General features: G+C 44.9%; 3 protein-coding genes across 6 annotated transcripts in view; 2 read left to right on the forward strand and 1 right to left on the reverse strand.

Annotated features, from left to right (window-relative positions):
• Nucleotides 1-6,069: 6,069 nt before the first annotated feature.
• On the forward strand, nt 6,070-8,586 carry Hsd17b10 (hydroxysteroid 17-beta dehydrogenase 10). Of its 2 annotated transcripts, XM_041647703.1 has the most exons (6): nt 6,070-6,169; nt 6,519-6,683; nt 7,514-7,678; nt 7,805-7,933; nt 8,012-8,120; nt 8,286-8,586. In XM_041647703.1, the coding sequence occupies exons 1-6, from the start codon at nt 6,143-6,145 to the stop codon at nt 8,474-8,476; spliced, it is 786 nt and encodes a 261-aa protein (XP_041503637.1). In that variant the 5' UTR covers nt 6,070-6,142; the 3' UTR covers nt 8,477-8,586. The 2 variants fall into 2 exon arrangements, with proteins under 2 accessions (XP_041503637.1, XP_041503638.1); XM_041647704.1 differs by lacking the exon at nt 7,514-7,678.
• Nucleotides 8,587-8,886: 300 nt separating this feature from the next.
• Nucleotides 8,887-22,414, reverse strand: Ribc1 (RIB43A domain with coiled-coils 1). The gene is made up of 8 exons (XM_041647701.1): nt 22,289-22,414; nt 21,711-21,797; nt 13,509-13,625; nt 11,827-11,908; nt 11,303-11,644; nt 9,884-10,002; nt 9,089-9,483; nt 8,887-8,975 (listed from the first exon to the last, which is right to left on the reverse strand). The coding sequence occupies exons 3-8, from the start codon at nt 13,623-13,625 to the stop codon at nt 8,894-8,896; spliced, it is 1,137 nt and encodes a 378-aa protein (XP_041503635.1). The 5' UTR covers nt 21,711-21,797; nt 22,289-22,414; the 3' UTR covers nt 8,887-8,893.
• The window catches only part of Smc1a (structural maintenance of chromosomes 1A), a 42,320-nt gene continuing 41,687 nt past the window's right edge, over nt 22,370-23,002 (forward strand). The window contains exon 1 of one of the 3 annotated variants that reach the window (XM_041647700.1): nt 22,370-22,564. In XM_041647700.1, coding sequence (XP_041503634.1) covers nt 22,456-22,564 — 109 coding nt within the window. In that variant the 5' untranslated portion in view covers nt 22,370-22,455. The remainder of the gene's footprint in view (nt 22,565-23,002) is intronic. The other 2 variants (XM_041647698.1, XM_041647699.1) reach the window with 2 other exon arrangements.

The following is a 23,002-nucleotide window of genomic DNA, read 5'->3' on the forward strand; positions in this document are numbered from 1 at the left end:
TGTCTCGAAAAAACAACAACAAAAAAAGAAAAAAAGCAACAACAAAAAAGCAAACAAACAAACATAAACAAAAAACACCAATAAGAACAACAAAATTGAATGAGACAAAGGATTGGAGTCCTATTATTTGAAGCACTAGCTCAAATTCTATTGCCCAATAGCTTGAGTTCTCACTCTTTCCAAGTGCAGTTTGGTGATCTCCTTCTGTAACAGTCATACCACTGCAGGAAGTTATAAAGTTATAAAGTTGTTCATTATTGCCAAAAAGTATAGTGTCTTACTGGCTGAAGCTAGACAGTCCACATCCATCAGATGATGGAGAACCTTAAAAGTGAGGGGGAGACTCCAGGTTAGCCAGGGATACATGGTGTGAACCTCTCTCAAAAAGGAAACTAGAGGGGATCGCTAAAGGTATTTAAAAATTGGATTTTAGGAAGAGGCTCTCGTTGGCTTGTTTCCTTAAGCATCTCTTTAAGAGGGACAACAGTGGAGTCTGACCAGTTGAAATAGGATGGGCAAGAGCTTTTGGATGATGGTTATAAGAGAATAGGAGAAAGGAAGTGCCAAGTCCAAGCTGCATTTGGGGATTGGGAAGTATCACAATGGCAGAGCACTTGGCTAGCATGCAAGAGGCCCTGGGCTTAATCCCCAGCACCATCAAAACAAAACAGAAAAACCAAAGGCATGCTGAGGGGAATTGGCAATTGATTAAATGAGATAAAGTGTAGCAGGCTCCCAAATCATGATGCAAGAGACTTCTTATTTGTTATGAATTTTGACCTACCTTAGACTTGTTTCTGGCTACTTTTTAAAAAAAAGTTAAATTAACCTGTTTCTCTTTATCTACCGTTTGCCTCCGGCTTTTTATTTTTCTTATGGTATACTTTCTTGCTTCCTCCAGTGTATGCCTGTCTGGCAGCTTCCTGGTTTCTGGCTTCCCTCTTTCTTTGTCGTTCTCTTCATTCTTCTTCCCACTTTCTTCTCTCCTATTTATTCTCTTTGCCTGCCAGCCCTGCCTGTCCATTCCTTGCTTAGCTATTGGTCATTCAGCTTTTTTTTTTTTTTTTTCCGAAACAGGGTTTCTCTGTGGTTTTGGAGCCTGTCCTGGAACTAGCTCTTGTAGACCAGGCTGGTCTCAAACTCACAGAGATCCGCCTGCCTCTGCCTCCCGAGTGCTGGGATTAAAGGTGTGCGCCACCACCGCTGGGCTAGTCATTCAGCTTTTTAATAGACCAATCAGGTGCCTTAGGAAGGCAAGGTGAAACAGATGCAACACATCTTCACATAATTAAGCACACATCCTTACATCACTAAACAAATGCATAACCAAATGTAACACACCTTTACACAGCTGAAGTAATATTCCACGACAGAAACAAAGTAAACACATCTTTACATAGTTAAAGTAATTTCTACAACAGTAAAGCATGCCTGAATCCTAGGACTGACTTGATTGCCTGGGAAGATGGGATTGCTACTAACAGACAAAGAGGGCTTCGGATAAAGACATTTCAGAGTGAAACAAATTGAGGCTGGGAGACACTAAACCAACCAAGATACCACAGCATATAAAGGACTATGGAACACTTCTCTGAAGAATAACATTAATAAACTCTACATAACTCTTGCTACCGGCCCAGAGCTGCTTGAAGTCTTGTTTTCTTACACAGATTTTTTTTTTGTTTTTGCTGTTTGTTTATTTTGGACATGGCTCATGAACTCAGGCTGGCCTCAAGCCCATCATATAGCCAAGGATGGCCTTTAACTCCTGATCCTCCTCCCTTAGATTTCCGAGTAGCTAGGATTACAGTTGTATAGCATTGCTTTTAGCTATAAGTACTTTCTTTTTTTTTTTTTTTCGAGACAGGGTTTCTCTGTAGCTTTGGAGACTGTCCTGGCACTAGCTCTTGTAGACTAGGCTGGCCCTGAACTCATAGAGATCCGCCTGCCTCTGCCTCCCGAGTGCTGGGACTAAAGGCGTGCGCCACCACTGCCCAGCTATAAGTACTTTCTTGTTTTCAGTTATGGAATATTCCAACAAAAACCTTCTGTGGTATTTATTAACAGGCAACAAACCTCCCATGTTTATTTATTTATATATTGGTTAGGGTTGACAAAATTAATCCATTTTATTTTAGTAACTCTCCCATTGACTTCACACATGGCAGGCTATGTTCTTGGCGCTGGCTTACCAACGGGTAAATGAGCAGGAGATCCTGAGACTTACCCTCCAGAAGACGTTGGGCCCTAAAGCCCCACCAAGCAGGAGGTCACCCCAAGAGACACTCTCAGCGTGGTTGATGCAATAGCAAGAGGAATTTTTATTCTGCATGGCAGAGGTCCCTCCGCCTCGAGAGGAGAAGGACGCCTACTTTGTCTATTACAAGCTCTTTTAAAGGAAAAACCACAAAATCAGGGAGGGGGTAGTACAGAATCAAAGGGAAAGTCCAAAAATCATTTGTCAACTATTTTGACTAGTTCATTCAATGGTCATCTAACTCTACTTGATCAATGTTATGGCGATTACAAGGAGGAACACCTGCAGGTAGTCTCACCCCAGTTCCAGGGTCTGGGTCTATTGAAGAAAGACTACAATGGGGATGGAAAGTACTCAAAGCTCCAGTGCACGTGTGGTTGGTTACCAGGGTCCTGGTTGCCAGGAAGCGGGGTGCAGTAATGCTAAGGTGCTTCCTAATGCTAAGGGCCTGATTCCCAGGAAGGGGGGGTGCAGTAATGCTAAGGTGCCTCAAAGTCTTTCAGAGATTATCCAAATTCTACAAACAAGGCCCAGTTGGATCAGAGTACAATTTACCACAAGCCTTTGGGACCAGTTTTGCCATGCCCAAAGTTCTGAATATTAGTTAGTTTCCATATTTGGAGCCCAAACTTATTAGGTGAAAAAAAAAAGCCTGACCAAAAGCATTATCAGACTATTTCTTCTTTCATACAGTGTAGAATTTCAAACTTTTAATTTTAGAGGGTTTTAAATTTTTTGTTTGTCCTTTTTGTTTTGTTTTGTTTTTCAAGACAGGTTTCTCTGTAGCTTTGGCTGTCCTGGAACTGGCTCTGTAGACCAGGCTGGCCTTGAACTCACAGAGATCGGCCTGCCTCTTCCTCCTGAGTGCTGGTATTAAAGGTGTGCACCACCACCACCCAGATTTTTTTCTTAATGTTTTAATGTTTAACTACCATGTCCTAGGCCTTTCTTAGAAGCTATGTAGTATAGAATATATGCAGTATAAAGAGTTAGATCATGGCCGGGTGGTGGCACATGCCTTTAATCTCAGCACTCGGGAAGAAGAGATAGGCCAATCTCTGTGAGTTTGAAGCCAGCCTGTTCTACAGAGTAAGTGAGAACAGCCAAAGCTACAAAAAGAAACCCTGAGCCTAGGCTGTTTGGATGTTCACCTTACTAGATCTGGAAGGAGGTAGGAGGTCCTTGGACTCCCCACAGGGCAGGGAACCCTGACTGCTCTTCAGCTGATGAGGGAGGGGGAGTTGATTGGGGAAGGGGGAGGGAAATGGGAGGCAGTGGTGGGGAGGAGACAGAAATCTTTAATAAATAAATAAATAGAAACCCTGTCTCAAAAACAAACAAACAAACAAAAAAAAAACCAAACAAACCAAAAAAGAGGGATCATATGAATTTGCTTTCTCTCAGGGTTTAGTAATGCCCTTCTGAAATCCCACCACTTGGGAAGTATAGGTGTGAGGTCAGTAGCTCAGTGCCATTCTCAGCTACTTAGTGATTTTGGCACTAGCTTAGGCTACACAGTCGCAAATTTAGAGAGAGAGAGAGAGAGAGAGAGAGAGAGAGAGAGAGAGAGAGAGAGAGAGAGAGAGAGAGAGAGATCAGTGTTGGAGAGATGGCTCAGGCTAAGAGTATTTACTGCTCTTACAGAGTACCCAGGTTTGGATCCTAGCACTTACATGGTGGCTCAGAGCATTTGTGCCTCCCAAGTTGCAAGGGATCTGATGCCTTCTTCTGCCTTTGAGTGCCCCCACGTGAATGCGGTGCATATAAACTCATGCAAACAACCACATGTACATGTACTAATTAATAGACTAACTGATTCACTTTTAAAGCTGGGTATGGTGACTCACACTTCTAGTCTTAGAACTCAGCAGTCTGAAGTGGGAGGGCTGAGGAAGATTACTGCAAATTTTAGGTCAGCCCGGTCTATGTAGTGGGTTGCAGGATAGTCTGAGCTAGAGTGAGAGACCCTTCCTATCTAAAGGAACTAGGTGGAGCTCTAAATGCAATGCAGAGAATTCAAATATGCAGTGGTGTAGTGGCAACATGGTTATGGCTGGAGTGGCCCGAAAGGACCCCCCAACCTTGGGAAGGACTATTTTTAGTTTAATTCTGTATGAAAGAAGCAGTCACACAGGAATAGGCAATGCAAAAGGAGCACAAAAGAGCCCACTGTAACTAAAGAGAGTGCATCAGGCCAATGCTCCCATGCTGACCTTTGTTTCTTTTAAATGCAGTCCCAGCAGCAGAACTGCCTCTTTTTTTTTTTTTTTTTTTTTTTTTTTTTTTGAGACAGGGACTCACCATGTAGTCTACTCACTAGTTTGGGATTGGCTATGTAGATCAACATAGCCTCAAATTTGTTACATCCATCCTGCTAGGGTCACAGTTGATGGGAGCAATTCCCAAAACCATTTAGATAGTGAGTCTGGGAATGGCGAACAGGTTCAGTAGGTAAAGATACTGTCACAAGGCTTGATCTGTGTTTGACTCCCAGAATCCACGTGATGGAAGGAGAGAACCAACGTTCTCTCCTGCGGTTGTTCTTTGACTCCCCCGCCACACACACAAGAATTAAAAATAAAGATTGTGAGTCAGAAGCTAAATCCTTTGATAAAAATAGTGAAAAATCAATATAGGTATACTGGCTGTCAACAACCGGGCGTCTTTGAGGGAAGTCTATACTTAACATTGAATAAACAGAATGCAGTTACAGGCAGAAAGTGTAGGCTGAGATTTGTGGGCCTGAAAATTTTGGGTTGAGGAAAAATATGGATGGAAGACAGATTAGATGTCCATCCTGAAGATTCTAATGGACAGGCAGATCTCTGTGAGTTCGAGGTCTGGTCTACAGAGCAAGTTCCAGGACAGGCTTCAAAAAACTACAAAGAAACCCTATCTTGAAAAACAAAAACAAAACAAAACAAAAGATTCTAATTGAGATATTAATGAAAACTCTTCTAGAATGACCAGAGCCTTGAGTTTTTAACAACAGTCTCTGGATGAGGACCAATCTGCAGGGTGCTCTCTGGGCATCAAAGCCAGGAACAAAGGTCTCCTCAGTGACTTTGCTCCCAGCAGCACCTGTTTGGTAATGCCTGGCTCCTATCCCTGGCTCCTAACGACCTCTTCATCCACTGGTACAAAGCGTGATCCTAGTTGGCCTCCCTCTATCCGGGCCTCAACGTTTTTCTCTGCAGCTGTTTCTCTGTATCTCAGAAGCGTCCTTTTCCTTTCTTTACTCTCCTCGGCTGAGTATTCTGGAATCTGTAGTTGGGCTGTTTGTAGCTCCGCGGTAGAGTACTTGTCCTAGGGGCACAGGTACACGGACTTGGGGTTTGGTTCTATCACTGATTTTTTTTTTTTAAAGGCTGTTTCTCTGTCCCTTTCGTTGTCTGTCCTGTAACTTTGTCTTTCTCCAAACAAACTGTGTCCTCCTGGGAAGTATGGACCTGTTATTATTCCTCTGTGTGTCTGTGTCTGCAGGACCTGGTAGAACCTGGCAAATAGGAATCGGTTTCGCTTACACTTGAAAACTTTACTGAGAAAGGGACTCAGTCTCTGTCTTCGTCCTGTCTTGCTCTGGTGGAGCTGGCTACATGTCAAATGGTCAGCTAGAGAGCAGGGTAAAGCAGCGCTGTGATACTATGCAGGTGCCACCAGATTCTTTCTACAAACGAAACCCGGCCACGACTTTTCCCTTTCCGAGGTCCGGGAGCTGCGGGCCATGCTCCCCCACCTCCCCCCCCCCCGCCCCCACCTCCCTACCCCCCCACTGTGCGGGGCGGCAGCTCCCCGCCCCAGTAGGCGGCTCTGTGCGGGCCAATCAGCGAGCGCATGTGCAAAAGAGCCTAAAAGCCCTCCTCCCGGTGGCGAGACCGGTGCAAGATGGCTGCGGCGTGTCGGAGCGTGAAGGTAGACTGCCCTGTGCCTCTAACGTTTTGTTTTTCACGCAGGTTAGGACTGCGCTGGCAGGAGCTAGAGAGGAGAGATCGGGAGTAAAGGGTCCTGCTTATCCGGGCCTGGTTTTGTGGCAGTTGGGCTCAGTAGGTGAACATCAGCGTTTAACTGCATGTGTGTGAGGGATTAACGGAGACTCACGCCTGGGATGAGACACGCCCCCACCTCCCCCTCCCCTTGGTCCCAGCGGAGGGGAGAGGAAGCACATTGGGGTCACTGACTGTCCCCGCGTCTTCGCGGATTTGTGGAACTGGCAAGTGGGGGGTGCTTTGGACAGCAGTTCACCGTGTACCTCTCTTCATAGGGCCTGGTCGCTGTAATAACTGGAGGAGCCTCGGGCCTTGGCCTGGCTACGGCCAAAAGACTGGTGGGACAAGGGGCCACAGCTGTGCTTCTGGACCTACCTAACTCGGGGGGTGAGGCCCAAGCCAAGAAGTTGGGAGAGAGCTGCGTGTTTGCCCCAGCCAACGTGAGTCACGACTCTCCCAGAGTGTGCAAGGGAAACTTGAGAGGGGTTCTCCCATAAGAGTGATGTCTAGGGTCCATCAGATGGCTTAGCCAGTAAAAGCACCTGCTGCTATCCGTAACAACTTGAGTTTGATCCCCAGGACCCACATGGTATAAGGAAAGAACCGACTCTGACCTCCACACATGTGCCCTGGCACAAACATACAAATAAATCTAAGGGTGGTGAATTCATTCAGCTCCCTTTATCTTTTGACCCGAGTCCTTGAGGACATGAGAACACCTGCAATAAGAACCCAGGGCTCAGCATGATGGGGATGAGGACTGGACGGCAGAATTTCCTGGAGGAGATGTGAATAGTTGGAAATGCCTATCTTGCCCAGTGAGTTTGTATGTACAGAGTTGAAAAACTTGAACTCAGCAGAAATGGATTTTTAAAAAAGCTGGTTCATGTTCCTGTAATTCTCAACAGGGTTGTATTGGAATATACCTCAGTGGTTGAGTTCTTGCCTAGCATGTGGGAGACTCCTCAGTTTGTCAATACTGCAAAAGAGAAAAGGCAAAAACAAGGTTGTATAGTGCCCTAATCCATAGTAGCTGAGAATTACCAGGGGCATACGAATCCAAAGAGAGTACAGATTTAAAAACTGTTTTGCAATGCTTTTCTGTAGTATCTACCATGTTCCGCTTAGTTCCACCACAACTCTCTCTTGGCCTTTCTCTTGCTCTCACAATTCTATTCCCATCCAAGGACTGGGCTTGCCCTCCGCTCTAGGTTTAGTGGTGTGTGTAAGTCAAGAAATAAATTCCTTTCCGTCACTTCACCCTTTCAAGGTGACCTCTGAGAAGGACGTACAAGCAGCTTTGACTCTAGCGAAAGAAAAGTTTGGTCGCATAGATGTGGCTGTCAACTGTGCAGGTATTGCAGTGGCCATTAAGACATACAACCAAAAGAAGAACCAGGTCCATACCTTGGAGGACTTCCAGCGGGTTCTCAATGTAAGGCCTTGGCAGATCTCCAGGGGTAGGAATAAGAAATGTCTGGTTGTGGGCATTCAGCTTTTTAAGCAAACAGAAGGCAGCCTGTGCCTTAGATCCTACATCATGGTTCTCCCCACCCTCCAGGTGAATCTCTTAGGCACTTTCAATGTGATCCGCCTAGTTGCTGGGGAGATGGGCCAGAATGAAGCAGACCAGGGAGGCCAACGTGGAGTTATCATTAATACTGCCAGTGTGGCTGCCTTTGAAGGCCAGGTATGTGGACAGGGGCAAAGTTCTTATCTGAATGACTTGTGGGGGCTCTCCCACTTACAATCTCCACTCTTTTTCCAGGTTGGACAAGCTGCATACTCTGCATCCAAAGGGGGCATAGTAGGCATGACACTGCCCATTGCTCGGGATCTGGCTCCCATAGGCATCCGTGTGATGACTATTGCTCCAGGTAGATCTTTCTTTCTTTTTTGCCATACCTAAAATTGGGTGGGATCTATAGGCAGATGAGGGAAGGTACCCACTACCTAAATATCAGCAACTTAGCACTAACGTGAGGAAGAAACAAGTAACTCTGAAAACAAGAATGAACTTTGGATTCTGGTCTCTTGTCTAGGTTTGTTTGCCACCCCACTGCTCACCACCCTTCCAGAGAAAGTGCGCAACTTCTTGGCCAGTCAGGTGCCCTTTCCCAATCGACTGGGTGACCCTGATGAATACGCTCAGATGGTACAAACCATAATCGAGAACCCATTCTTGAATGGAGAGGTCATCCGATTGGATGGGGCCATTCGAATGCAGCCTTAAAGGGTGAAGACAAGAAAAACACCAGCTTCTTTTCAGCGTGAAGGAAACCTAACAGCCATTTCGTAACTCTGCTCTAGTCACCCTCTGTGCCTAATAAATTCTCAAATTTACAGGGTGTGAGCTTTCTTGTATACTGGGAAACTAACATGGGGAAAGAAAGAGTGCAGGCTCTGAGGCTGGGTAGCTAAGAGCCCCAGCGTGGAGTGGGAAAGGTGGTATTTTACACTTGTATTCTGTTACAACACATGCTTCACTGTATGGAGCAACTTTATTACTTAGGGTAGGTAGAAAGTGGAGGTTTGGGCTCAGTGCCCTCCTACTGAGAAGAGATTGGAGATAGGGGTATGTAGCATTTTCTTTTTGACTCCTAGCCACCTGTGAGATTGATAGGTGAGAAAGGAGGTCACCATCCTGTGTTCAGCGGCTGGTGGTGTTGAACTGCAGAAAATACTGGGCAGTAGGTTGGTTGGTGTAGATGATCGAATTCAGATAATTTTGCCTGTGAAAATTCAAGGACACAGGTGATGTGCTTTCCCTGTCCCTGGTCCTTCCTTGTCATCCCTTCCCACCTACCCTCAGCCTTCCTCCCCATTGATACACCCTAGAACTCACTGGGTTTGTTGCTCCCTAGCTAACTCCTGGTTGAAGGAGCCCAGCCCCCTCCGGAATTCTGCACACAGTTCCTTCTCCTGTTCCTCTAGCTCCAGTGCTGCTTCAGCCAAGTTGATGGTTTGGCGTCCCCACTCAGCTTCCACGGACTTTTCTGCTTGGCGCTGTTCCTTTTTCTCTTGTCGTTGTATTTCTTGGGTTTTCCTGATGGCTGCTCGCTGCTCTGGAGTCATGCCCTTCCAGCAATAGGGCAGGACCCTGTGAGGAGCGTGGGGGCGCTGGGCAGCCTGAGGATTCTCAGTCAGCAGATCACTGGTGATTTGTTTCTTGATCTCCGTGAGGTTGGCCTCCTGTTGCTGCTGCTGTTCACGGCGCTGCAGCAGGGCCTGCTTAGCTGCCTGGTGGGTCCCCCAAATATAAGCAGTGTAAGGGCCCAGTCTTAAGAAACTTACTTGAAGGGGTGGGAAAAATACAGCTGTACTAATCTCAGAGAAGGGAGAGACATAGCGTGGATTTTTAATGACCCTAAGGGTATGATGGAGGGGGAGAGAATGGCCAGGGCATTTCTCTGCATTTAGTCTGAGATCAGGGATCTTAAGTTACCCTGTATGTGGAGGTAGGGGGAGAGGCGACTTATGCTTTAATAGGCTCTTAGGTGGAAGTGGGGAGTTCTTGGGTAGATGAGAACACTTGCACTGGTTTGAAATTGGGTGTGAGGAGAAAGTTGTGGGTAAGGTTCCCCCAGGACTTTGTTCAGGAATTGGGGTGGGCTTAGTGCACTGGATAGTCAGGACATACCTGGGCTTTGTTGGCATTGGCCATAGCAGTCCTCATGGCTGCTTTGCAGGACTCCTCCAGCCTGGCCAGTTCAGCAGCTCTTGTGTCCACGGCTAGGCGCAGCTGATCACTAAGCAAAGCTACACAGGGAAATAGGCCAGGGCATTGTACTTGCCTCTTCTAGTCCCCAGTCCAGGTTCACTCATTACCTATTTGTTTGGCATACTTTATATTTGTGTATACAGATGTCAGTGTCAAAGTTAGTGATATGGAAGGAGTTACTCTTTGGGGTCATGGATAGCCAAAGCACAGCAACTTGGGGAACAATGTAGTTCTGTCATATTTGAGCTGTGTGGCCTTAAGTAATTTCATCTTTCTAAGCCTCAGTCTACAGGTTATTTGTTAGGTTTTAAGGATACCACAGAATTAGCTCCTGTCTCAGAGAACTGCCTGCCTAGTCCAGTGTGGTGGTGTATGCCTATAATTCCAGCACTTGGGAGATAGAGGCAGGAAGATCAGAACTTTAAGGTCATCCTTGGCTATATAGCAAGTTCAAAGCCAGTGTGTTTCATGAGACCCTGTCTCAACACTCCCCACGCCAAGAAAAAAATCCTCTCTGGTGTGAGAGAGAGAGATCAAGTAGATAATCAGACTACAACAACCTGGTAAGGTGAATGGCAGAGATGCATATAAGTATATTAAAGGTTTTGGGTGCTGAGAAAATAGCTCAGTGGTAGGAGTATGTACTTAGCATATATGATGTCCTGGATTCTATCCCCAGGGCCAAAACAATAACAAATTGTTGAAGTTCAGAGATCAAGAGGAAAATGGTATGTCAGCCACGGCCACAGCATCAACAAAGCTACTAAATTTTTCCCAACTCCAGCCACACACGGGTCTCATTGTTCTTAGGCCCCATCACACCTTGGTGATTGAAGGTTGAAATATGAGTAGAAAGACATGGCCTTACCCAGGAAAGGTTTTCTCTAGTGTAAAAGAAGGGTGTGGTCACAGACTGTATCATAGTGGTAGTTGCTATTCTATGTGATGGAAATTATAATCCCTATTTTAAAGACAGAAACTGAGCTGTCAAGGTGGTGCATGACTGGAACCCCAGTATTCATGGGGCTGAGGAATGAGGATTAATGAGTTCAAGCTCACCCTAGGCTGTATATACATAGCAAGAGCCTGTCTCATTAAATAAAAGAAAGACAAACTCAGTTATGGAGAGCCCAAAGCTGAAAGTAAATAGAACCATAAAATGCTTCCCCCAGGTCAGTGCCAAGAAGTCATAAATAATGGCTACAGTGTCAGTTGCTGAAGGAAGTCAAGGAGGTTAGGGTTTGTAGAGGCTAACCTTTCTGCCTCGGCTGGATGTGTAACTACCTCCTTACACAGTGCTATCCCCAGATCAGGTGAGCTCCCTGCTAGCCTACTGACCTGCACGCGCCTCCTCGTCTCTGGCTGCCTGTTGCTCCTGCAGCTGTTTGTCCAGGTTGTATCTGAACTGCTCCTGCTGCATTTTCAGGCGTGACTCCCTCTCCAGGTCCTCTCCAAGGAAGTACTGCATGCTGGCTGGGCCAAAGTATGGTTCTCTGTCATAGTAAGAGGCTGGAAGCTCATAGAGTTGGTTGGGATCACAGAAGTCAAATTCATGTCCATTCTTGAGTTGCTGTCTTTGCTCCCGAAAATCCTGCACTCTCTTGGATAACCGACATGCCCGTTCTGCCTCTTCCTTCTCAAGCATCTGTGCTACCAGATCATAGTGTGCATGCTTGGTATCTAGGAGTGATTGACAGGGACATGAAGACAACCCAGAACAGAACCCAGTCAACCTGTCTCTGTTCCTCATCTGACTTGTCTTAACACTCCCAGAGCCCCAGACTCTATTCAGAGGAGGAGTCGCCCAACTCCAGCCCACTCTCTCTCTTTTATACCATTGTTTTGCCCCAGCCTTAGTTTACCATAAGCCATATCATTGCTTCGCTCCACTGCTTCACGAATCTTTCGTTCCTCCACCTGGCTGTTCAGGGCTTCCACATCCACCTGGATCTCAAAGAAAGGGGCTAAATTAGAGTAGGGTCTCTGCACGGTACATTGAATGCTCTAACATGCTGTTTAGAAATTACCCCCTTCTCTTTAGGACCTACTGGATAAAGTTCTAACCCCAGAACAAAGCTTGTAAACACCATTGTGGTCTAGTTGCTGCTTTTGCCTTTATCTTTTTGTGCCCTCTTTCCCTGCCCCCTCACATTAGTCTCAGGAACTGTAAGTATTTAAGTCTAGTGGTTTGAACCCACAGCCTTTGCTGTTTCCTCCATTTGGAAAGCCTTTCCTTCCTTTACCCCAACTTCAGTTTACCATTCAACACTTGCTCAGGAAGGTTCTATCTCATAATCTAGGACCCATTGTCCAAATTGTAATGACATCAGATGCTCTATTATCTCCTCCACTAGGCTGTGAGCTGTTTCAGGGTAGAAGTTAGGCCTTAGCTATCATTATATTTCTCCACTGTCCAACATAGTACTTGGTATAGGGTGGATCCCAAGGAAATTCTTGCAACCAGGAGATCAGACCACTCAAACTTCAGTTTGCTTATGGTCAGGTAGTATGCTCCGATTTTTCAAAGTTGACATCTCAATGCTTTATTTGGTCTCATTTTACAGAGGAGGACAGGATAGATTACATATCATAAAGCCACATACGTAATAGCAGACCTAGCTTTGAACAAAAGTGTGGTGTCTTTTTTATTAATCAATACTTTCTCTTTCATTGTAAGTTACTTAAAACATTTCAAAATGGTACAAAAGGGCATACGGTTTAGTGAAGAATAAACAGCTGTGAAGGTTAATATTGTCAACATGGTCTGGTAAGATGCTTCAGTGGATAAAGTTCAGGCCTGAGAGAGTCTGATACCAGAGAACCACATCATGGAAGGAGAGGGCCAACTCTTACAAGTTATCTTTGGACCTGCACATTCACACTGTAGCATGTATATACCACATGCCCCTCCCAAATAAATAATACTAGCATCTAGAATCACTTAGGAGAGAAACCTTTGGACATGTCTATAAGGAAGTTTCTAGATTGGATCATTTTAAGTGGGGAAACCTGCCTTAACTGTGGGCAGTACCATACCATGAATTAGGGACCTGTATTGAATAGAAAGGAGAAAGTGAACTGAATTCTGCTTCATAACTGTGGGTGCAAAGTGGCCAGCCCCTTCCTGCTTCTTCCCCCCATAATGGATTATATACTCAAATTGAGCCAAAACCCTCCTTCCTTGTATTGTCAGGCATTTTGTCATAACAGGAAAAATAACAAATATAATTGTCATATTTAGCCTTGCAAAAATCCCTTAAATATTCTTTACACACTGTTGTGGCTCCGTGTTGTTTCTCAAGAACCAGTTACAGTCCAAGAGTTGACCAAAGAGGAGCCAGCTGTCACCCTATCATTTGTCCCTGCACAATTCTGACTCTTCCTAAGCCTGTCCAGGCATATGAAGTTGACTCCCCAGCTCCTTCCTTTTCACTCCTACAGCCTTCTTGAATCCAGAGGGGCTATAATGCACTGCTACATTCCTTTCTAGGTGTAAGAGGGAAGTAACCCCAGTCTTGTAAAGTGGTTTCCATTACCCACTCACCCCCATGATTCGGTTCTGCACATTGAAGAATCGGCATTGTCGCTCCTTTTCTCGATTTTTTCTAGCCTCAATGGCTGCTATCTCCTTGGGATCTGGTGCGAGGTCTAACTTATACATCTGGAGTAACAAGAGGTGGAATGAAGCATCAATGCTGGCACTGTCCTTCACCATACCGTACCTCTAGTTCTTTCTCCCTTGCCACATCTCACCAGTTATGACCCTGAGTTTACTTTCTGATGTTTCCTATCCGTGCCCTCAGTCTCTGCTGTCACCACACTAAGTCAAGCTTTGCTCTAATGTCAGACAATAGTCCCAGAAACCTTGATGGTCTGTTACTCTAAAGTTCTCCTCTCTGCCATGGCCACCAAGGGGATCTTTCTGAAAGCGAGTCAGCTCATTGCAATCCTTAGCTTAAAGCCTTTGTAAGCAGGCCCAAGTGCAGAGAATAAGAGACTGCAGAATGTCCCCTAGAGGGGACATCTGTATTGTATCCCCTCCTCCCAAGGCTCAGTAACCATTGCAGAAAAAGGGGTGGAAAGACTAAGTCAGAGGTGGTAGATGGATACAGGGAAAGTACCAGGGAAAGTGTCCTCTGGACATAGCAGGGGCAGCTGCACGTGTGAACCCACGGAGATTTTGACAGAATGCACAAACCCTGTGCAAACTTAAGCTAGACCAAATCCCAGCATACAGAAAGGAAGTGGGCACCCCAGTGAAGGAGCTGTTGGCAACTGATAGCTGCTGGGAGAGGAGAGTCAGTTTTCTTTAAGAGTGTAGAGCCCACTCCTTTTACGGTATTTTACTTATTTATTTTTGAGACAGGGTTTTTCTGTATAACAGCCCTGGCTGTCCTGGAACTTGCTTTGTAGACCAGGTTGGCCTCAAACTCACAGAGATCCACCTGTCTCTGCCTCCCAAGTGCTGGGATTAAAGGTGTGTGCCACTACTACCCGGCTTTATTTTTGTTTTTCAAGACAGGGTTTCTCTGTGTAGCCCTGGCTGTCCTGTTCTTAGTAGACCAGGCTGGCCTTGAATTCAGATCTGCCTGCCTCCGCCTCATGATTTCTGGGAATCCAGGTGTGTGCCACCGAGACTTATCTTAGTGAGTTTGAGGCTAGCCTACTTTACAAATTGAGTTCTGGGACATCCAGGGTGGTTACACTAAGATACCTTGTATCTAAAAACCAAAAGAAGTGTGTGCCACCACAATCTGCACCCTACTCTTAAATTGACCATGCTCCAGTAGAAGGTCACAATCCAATAATATATTGTCAGCACAAACCCGACATGATGGGTGAAAAAAAAGAGCACATAAAGTTGGGTGGGGGCAGGGAAAGGGAGCTAGATCTGGGAAGAGTTGGGGGAGGGGTAAGCATGATCAAAACACATTGTACAAAATCCCCAAGGAACTAATAAAATCTTTGTAAGCAGCTCTAAAACAGGTATCTAAAAGATAATGTAAAATAAATGAATGAATTTAATTGATAAAAAAAAAAGATAAGGTTCAACTCCCTTTGTTAGCGCTCAAAAGGCCAGGGCAGGAAGATCATGAGTTTGACATCAGTCTGGGTTACATAGCCAGACTCTGTCTCAAAATATAAACAGAAAAACTTAAAAAAAAATGTTATTCATTGGCCAGGCAGTGGTGGCACAGACCTTTAATCCCAGCACTCGGAAGGCAGAGACAGGTAGATCTCTGAGTTCGAGGCCAGCCTGGTCTATAGAGCGAGTTCCAGGACAGGCTCCAAAGCTACAGAGAAACCCTGTTTCAAAAAACAAACAAAAACCCCCAATATGTTCTCTCTCTCTCTCTCTCTCTCTCTCTCTCTCTCTCTCTCTCTCTCTCTCTCTCTCTCTCTCACACACACACACACACACACACACACACAAAATAAATATTACAGATAGAACAATAGTAGATTTCACAGTATAGGGAGTAGTTTGAAAAGAGACAAGACATTTCAATGGGACCAGTAATTTCACTATGTTGAGGGGATTGTTTTATACCAGGATTTCTCTGTCACCCAGGCTGGCTTGAAGTTGTAATACTTCACCAGACTTTCAAGTACTAAGATTATAATTACACCTACTTTAAGTTAGGGAATTGGTTCATTGATTGCTATTTTGTCAGACTTCCAAACTTACATATGGGCTATATATATTTTTCTTGTTGTGTCAACTATTTCACAGTTACAAAATGGTTATTGGAAGTTATAGAAATAGGAAGAGTTGGAGTACTTGAAGAGAGGCCAGATTGCCTGGAGCACTGTAACCATGGGAGACAGTGGGGTGAGACAAATTGAAAAGGTGTGTTGGGACTGGCTCTTAAAAGCCTGTAGTAAGCCGGGCGGTGGTGGCGCACACCTTTAATCCCAGCACTCGGGGAGGCAGAGGCAGGCGGATCTCTGTGAGTTCGAGACCAGCCTGGTCTACAAGAGCTATGTTCATGGCAGCATTGTTTGTAATAGCCAGAACCTGGAAACAACCTAGATTCCCTTCAACGGAAGAATGGATGAAGAAAGTATGGAATATATACATATTAGAGTATTACTCAGCAGTAAAAAACAAGGACTTCTTGAATTTTGCATACAAATGGATGGAAATAGAAAACACTATCCTGAGTGAGGTAAGCCAGACCCAAAAAGAGGAACATGGGATGTACTCACTCATATTTGGTTTCTAGCCATAAATAAAGGACATTGAGCCTATAATTCATGTTCCTAGAGAAGCTAAATAAGGTGAATCCAAAGACAAACACATAGGCATCCTCAGGAATATTAACCTTCATCAGGCGATGAAAGGACACAGAGACAGAGACCCACACGGGAGCACCGGACAGAAATCTCAAGGTCCAAATCAGGAGCAGAAGGAGACGGAGCACGAGCAAGGAACTCAGGACCACGAGGGGTGCACCCACACACTAAGACAATGGGGATGTTCTATTGGGATCTCACCAAGGCCAGCTGTCCTAGGTCTGAAAAAGCATGGGATAAATCCGGACTAGCTGAACATAGCGGACAATGAGGAATACTGAGAATTCAAGAACAATTGCAGTGGGTTTTTGATACTACTGCACGTACTGGCTTTGTGGGAGCCTAGGCAGTTTGAATGCTCACCTTACGAGACCTGGATAGAGGTGGGCAGTCCTTGGGCTTCCCACAGGTCAGGGAACCCTGATTGCTCTTCGAGCAGATGAGGGGGGGGACTTAATCGGGGGAGGGGGAGGGAAATGGGAAGCGGTTGTGGGGACGAGGCAGAAATCCTTAATAAATAAATAAATTTAAAAAAAAATAACAAAAAAAAAAAAAAAAGAGCTAGTTCCAGGACAGGCTCCAAAGCCACAGAGAAACCCTGTCTTGAAAAACCAAAAAAAAAAAAAAAAAAAAAAAAAAAAAAAAAAAATAAAAATAAAAAAAAAAAGCCTGTAGTAATGGGCCTGGGAGTGTGGGTTACTTGGTAATGTGCTTGTCTAGCATACGTGAAGCCCTGGCTACAATCCACAGTACCACAAAAACCTGGATTGAGTAGTGCATGCCTATAATCTCAGCACTTTGGGGAGATGGAGACAGGAGGATTGGAAGTTCAAGGTCCTCTTCAAATACAGAATAAGAACTAGTTTCAAGAAAATGTCTTAAGGGCTGGTGAGATGGTTCAGGGGGTAATATTTGTCAACAAGCCTGCTGACCTGAGTTTGATGTCTGAAACCTACATGTTAGAAAGAGAACCGACTCCTACAAGCTGCCCTCTGCCCTCCACATGTGCGTACCCATGCTCCCCTCCCCTCACTAAATAAAATAGATGCAATAAAGCTTGTCTTTAGATTGTCTCCAAGAGACCCTGGTATGAGGAGAAATAATAGAGTTATGTTTGCAACTCCCCACCTCCACCACTTATGTGTCATATGAAGGAACATGGACTACATATCTGACTAGGTAAGTAATAAAATAAAGGGGAAATTTTATTTCAGAAAAGCTGCATGTCTGTGTGATGAGTGGGCAACAGAAAACAATACTGAAGAAGCTAGAAGGCCAATGTAGAGACCACCGAGGTTAACCAAAAAGACATGGCTATTGATTTGAGCAAGGCTATTTTAAGGAGAGGGTGGGCTGGATAAATGTCTCATTAAAGGGTAGTCTCACACCTAGAAAGACAAGGGAAAAGTAGTAAAGTCTGGGTTAAAGAATGCGTCCAGGGCTGGGGAGAGGACTCAGTGGGTAAAGCACTTGCTATGCAAGCATGAGGACCTGTGTTCAGATCCCTGGGACCCACAGAGAAGCCAGTTCAGTTTCTCCAGAAGGAAATAAACCCAATTACCATCTTGATTTTAGTCCACTGAGACCCAATCTGGACTTCTGCTTTCCAGAACTGTATGAAAATAAGTTTTTATTAGTTTATTAAGTTTAGGATGATTTGTTGTAGCAGTAATATGAAACTAATGTAGTGTCTCAACCAATATTTAGTGGAAGATAGACTTTATCTAAAGCCACCAGCCCTGTGTAACTGTTCAGTAGTCAAGTGAGATACATTGGGTTAAATAAAATACAATATTAAAACACAAAGGGGCCAATGAGATGGAACAGTGGGTAAAGGTGCTTGTTACCAGGCCTTATGCGTTGTACCTCTTGGATCCACATGGTGGAAGAGAACTCACTCCTCTATGTTGTCCTCTGACTTCCACACACACTCACAGAACAAAAGCCCATGAAACAGTTATGGTTACAAAACAGTAATGGTGTGTTTGTATGTTGATGTGTCTGTGCAGATATACCACAGTGCACTTGTGGAGGTCTGAGGACAACTTGCAGGAACTGACTTTCCCCTCCCATCATGTGGGACCCAGAGCTCAAACTCAGGTCAAGCCTGGTTGCAAATGTTTTACCCTGATAAGCCATCTCATCAGTTTAGAATTATTGACTTTAATAGCAATTATCTTTATTATTAATGAGGTTTCACATGTGTTTGACCGTTTGCTTATTGATTTGTGAAGTGTCCATTCATCTTGTGTTCATTTTAGGGATTTTTTTTTTGCATTTAAAAATTTTATTTTCTGTAGGTATACAAAACAAAATTATACATTGGGTGGTGGTGGCACACGCCTTTAATCCCAGCACTCGGGAGACAGAGGCAGGTGGATCTCTGTGAGTTTGAGGCCAGCCTGGTCTACAGAGCGAATTCCAGGACAGGCTCCAAAGCTACAGAGAAACTCTGTCTCGAAAAAAAATAAGTCAAACTATACATATTTATTGGTTATTATGTTTCAATACATACATATGTTATGTAACATTTAAACCAGAGTAAATCTACCTCCTTGAACATTTATCATTCCTTTTTTCCAAAACAGGGTTTCTCAGTAGTCCTGGCTGTCCAGGAACTCATTGTGTAAACCAAGATGGCCTTCAACTAGAGATCTGCTTACCTCTGCCTCCCCAGTGCTGAAATTAAATAAGTGCACCACCACCTAGCAAATGCTTCTAACCACTGAGCCCTCCTCCAGCCCTCAGTTCACATCCTAAGAGTGAATTTTGGTAAACTTAAATTTTGTAGCATGTACCCATCTTTTTCTTTGGATGAAGTGTTTCTAGCTATTTAAGAAGTCTGCTGCAAAGTGTGATAGCTCAAACTCATAATCCCAGCAGCTGGAGGCTGAGAGAAGAGGACTGTTAAAAATTGGAGGTCATCCCGGACAACATAGGCCTGTTTCAAAAATAACCATCATGGATACTAATGCTGTTCCCAGAAGAAATGAGTTATTAAATATAAATCTCAGTGCCAGGTTATTTGTTAGGGAGGTCTCAGAGGCACCTAAAACATAGGCTCCTGTTATTTCCCTTGGTTTTCACCCTAACTAGATGGTAAGAGTCTACCGTTAAAGACATCACACACTTTAGCTGCTGGGCATAGAGAAATCAATCAGGACCAACAAGGAAATGTCCTCCATGCTGGCTAGTTTTCATAGTTCCAGAAGGTGCTACCCAGGCCACCAGGGCAAAAAGACATCTTACCTAGCAGTGAACCCAGCATGCTATAAATGCCAACCTTCCAAGTAAGATGTACCCACTGGTGTAATAATGATATGGCTATTACAGGGTAACCAACCACTCTGATTAGATTTGAGACCTGGTCCACAAGAGGGAATTCATGCCTAGTTCTGTAAAGCTGGTCAGAAGTCCATGTCTGGGGAGGTCATAGGCCCTAGGCCATACTACTACTACTACTACTGTTTTGCTAATTGCCTTTTAAATATATAAATACAAATATATTTATATTCATAGATTAGTGCTGCTCTCAACTGCAGTCGGAGAGCTTCTTTTTGCTGTAGGCAAGTTTATGCAGAGACTTATAACTGTTCATACTGTTGAAAATAAGTGACTGTTGAATGCCTAGCTTTAAATGAGATGTGTATCACCACTAGTCCAAAGTTCAAGGAACACTGTGTTAGAAGAAGTGGGAAGGATGTAAAGAGCTGGAGGATGGGGAGGGTACCATGAGATGCTGTCTTTCATACACGACACGGCCATGCACTCATGAATTCACAGCAGCTGTGGTTATCTGGATGAGACCTGTACAAGAGCAACCCAGTGAATCTTCCAGCCTGGATGGGTAAGGAGCTCATGAGACTCCAACCCTAGTTGAAGGACTATTAGAAGTTGATGATCGCTGACGTAAGTTTTCTTGCAGGACATACCATGCACACATGGGCAGGACTAATTGGACTCTGAGTTACTAAAGCAAAAGGGGGATCTGATGAGGATTTAGAGGGCAGAGACGTTGGAGAGGGGATGGATATGGACCATATTCGTTGGTATCAAATATGAAAGTAGAAAAGGATTTTTAAAAGACCAGGTATGGTGGCACATACCTTTAATCCCAGTATTTGGGAGGCAGAGGCAGGTGAATCTCTATGTGTTTGAGGCCAGTCTGGTCTTCATAGTAAGTTTCAGGACAGCCAGGGCAATGTGGAGAGACCCTACCTCCTCAACAAAAAGAACTAAAATATATTAAAACCAACCAATCAACCCCCACCTAAAACAAAATTATTTCCCTAGTCGAAATTCATAGATATTCTCCTAACATTCTTCTACAATTCTAAAGTTTTTCCTTTATTTTTTAATCCATTTGAAACTGCACTTTGTAAATATTTAGAAATAGGGATACAGTTTAATTTTCTCCTAAGCTCCATCTCATCTTTGAAAATTAAATAGTAAAATCTTTTAAATTATATGCAATTACGGCCTTTGGTTATTTTATTCCCTCTTGTTGATTGTGACTGTTTTTCCAACAGAGCTTCATTTTCAGCTTTCATATCAGATTCTATCAACCGAGTTTTCTCACTTTCTTAGACTCTTTAGGATTCTTCCCAGCTGTTAGACATTATTTAAAAACAGCTACAGAAATAGGACTGGAGAGATGGCTTGCTGGTTAAGAACACTTTCCAGTTTTCCAGAGTATCAGAGATCTCTCAGTACCCATCAGGTGGTTCACAAACACCTGTAACTCTGGTTCCAAGAAATCTGATGCCCTGTGTCTGTGGCATACACACATATATAAACATACACACACACAAATAAAAATGAATCTTAAAATAGTTACAGAGCTGGGTAGTGGTGGCACATGCCTTTGTTTGATTCCTGCACTCAGGAGGCAGAGGCAGATGGATCTCTGAGTTCAAGGCCAGCCTGGTCTACAGAGTGAGTTCCAGGGCATCCAGAGCTACACAGAGAAACCCTGTCTGGCAAAACCAATTCCAGGACAGGCTCCAAAGCAACAGAGAAATCTGTCTCAAAAAAAAAAAAAAAAAAAAAAGAGAGAGAGAGAGAGAGAAAAGAAAAAAAGTTACTGTAATAGCTGTGGAAACGACCTTCTGAAAATGGCGCTAACCCCAGTCTATAAATTCAAACTGTTGCCATACTATAAGGCTGCTAAAGGGATGACTCAGTAGACACCTGGGTTGCTAAGAGCATGACTTAGTAATGAGCAGATATAAGGTAATAGAAGGTGGTTGAAAGGATGAAGAAAAGAGATTGAAAATGAGAAATGGGTATAAAGAAGAGGAGGGAAACAGGGACGCCAATGAGCGAGTCAGACAAAGGCAGAAACATAAGATGCAGTGGGAATGGGATTGGGGAGAAACGGATGGGGGGGGGAGGACAAAGCTGGAGCACTGGCTTAAGGATTCGGACCCCTGGTGTTCACACAAGATACCTTTCTCAGTACACAATTCCAACTTTGAAGCTCCTAAGTGGATTGGGTCCAAGTTGGTTCTAGGATTTACGACGGCAGTCTTTGAATCTGCTTGAAGAATTAAGAGAGGGGCGGGCGATAGAGGCAGGATCTCAGACACTACTTTCCCCAACTTCTATCTCCGTTGTCTAGGAGTCCCCTCATCCTCCTTCACACTCTAACCTCACCTAAGTCCTCCCTAAGATCCGTCCTCTTAGTCCAAACCGCCCGCCCCTCCGAAGGTGCCTCCTTCTAACTCCCGACTGAGCCCTTTGCTGGAGCCCCCAGACTGGCTAGACTCCAAAACAGCAGAGCGCTCGCCTCCTACTCGCCCTGGGGAGCCGGGAGGGCATAACCACGCTGTAACTTCCGACCGGTCTCAATAAGCGTGGGCTCATGCCCCGCCTGCCTTCACTTCTCCCCTACAGCGATCCGTCTGGGCACTAACGCTTCCCAAATCTAGTCCGCGGTTGCTTAGACGGTTGCGAAGCAACTACAAAGGGGGGCGGGGTCCAAACTCCCGGCACGCGCACGAGCCAATCAACAAAAAACGCTCTTACAGGAGGAAGTGACTGCTCCCTGGCACCGGAAGCCGGAAATCTGATTAGCTTCAACTTATTATCGCGAGGTTTACCGTACACCCGGCTTGCACCGCGGTATTTCCCGCGCGGGCTAACCTCGGTTCCCGGGAGCGAGGGGCGGCCTCTCCTACGGTAGCGCCGCTGCCATGGGTTTCCTGAAACTGATTGAGATTGAGAACTTTAAATCGTACAAGGGTCGACAGATTATCGGACCATTTCAGAGGTTCACCGCCATCATTGGACCCAATGGCTCTGGTGAGATAAATCCGGCTGCGGCCCTGTGGGTGTCCCGGTCAGGTCCCCCTGTCTGTCTCCATAGTAGTAGAACCTATCCCATGCAACCTGAGACGTTGTGAACCCTCAAATGTCCTTTGCTCCTCTTGGTATTTTTCATCTCGATCTCGCTCCCCCTTCTGCCATGCACTTAACTTGAGTCTCTTCCCAGATGTCAGTTGGCCGAGTTTTGTGCAGACCCCTCGGTCCGGAATGGTATGGGCCGAGCTGTGCGTTGCCCCGCCCAAACCCCTCCCGCCAAAAGAGGCGTTCCTGGAACTTGCTGCCAGTGTTTGGCTGGTGGCTCCTTTCCGGTCTGTATTGTTCCACCTTCCTTGTCTTAAATTTGACACCTCTGGGAAACTTTGGGACCGTTATCTCTGCCGTGCGTCGGATCTCTAGTAGTATACTCTCTGTTTT

Source organism: Microtus oregoni, unplaced genomic scaffold (genome assembly GCF_018167655.1).
Source record: "Microtus oregoni isolate MIOR12 unplaced genomic scaffold, Mior012 000209F_ref0000067, whole genome shotgun sequence".
NCBI lineage: Eukaryota > Metazoa > Chordata > Mammalia > Rodentia > Cricetidae > Microtus > Microtus oregoni.

What these genes read in the sequence shown, in the direction of transcription:
- Hsd17b10 (XM_041647703.1), top strand. Translation starts at nt 6,143, where the DNA reads ATGGCTGCGGCGTGTCGGAGCGTGAAG. An exon ending in ACTTCCAGCGGGTTCTCAAT is followed by an intron (nt 7,679 to 7,804) that starts GTAAGGCCTTGG and finishes CCCACCCTCCAG; the next exon opens with GTGAATCTCTTAGGCACTTT. An exon ending in TGGCTGCCTTTGAAGGCCAG is followed by an intron (nt 7,934 to 8,011) that starts GTATGTGGACAG and finishes CTCTTTTTCCAG; the next exon opens with GTTGGACAAGCTGCATACTC.
- Ribc1 (XM_041647701.1), bottom strand. Translation starts at nt 13,625, where the DNA reads ATGTATAAGTTAGACCTCGCACCAGATCCCAAGGAGATAGCAGCCATT. An exon ending in TGCAGAACCGAATCATGGGG is followed by an intron (nt 11,909 to 13,508) that starts GTGAGTGGGTAA and finishes TTTGAGATCCAG; the next exon opens with GTGGATGTGGAAGCCCTGAA. An exon ending in GCTAGGGAGCAACAAACCCA is followed by an intron (nt 8,976 to 9,088) that starts GTGAGTTCTAGG and finishes GAATTTTCACAG; the next exon opens with GCAAAATTATCTGAATTCGA.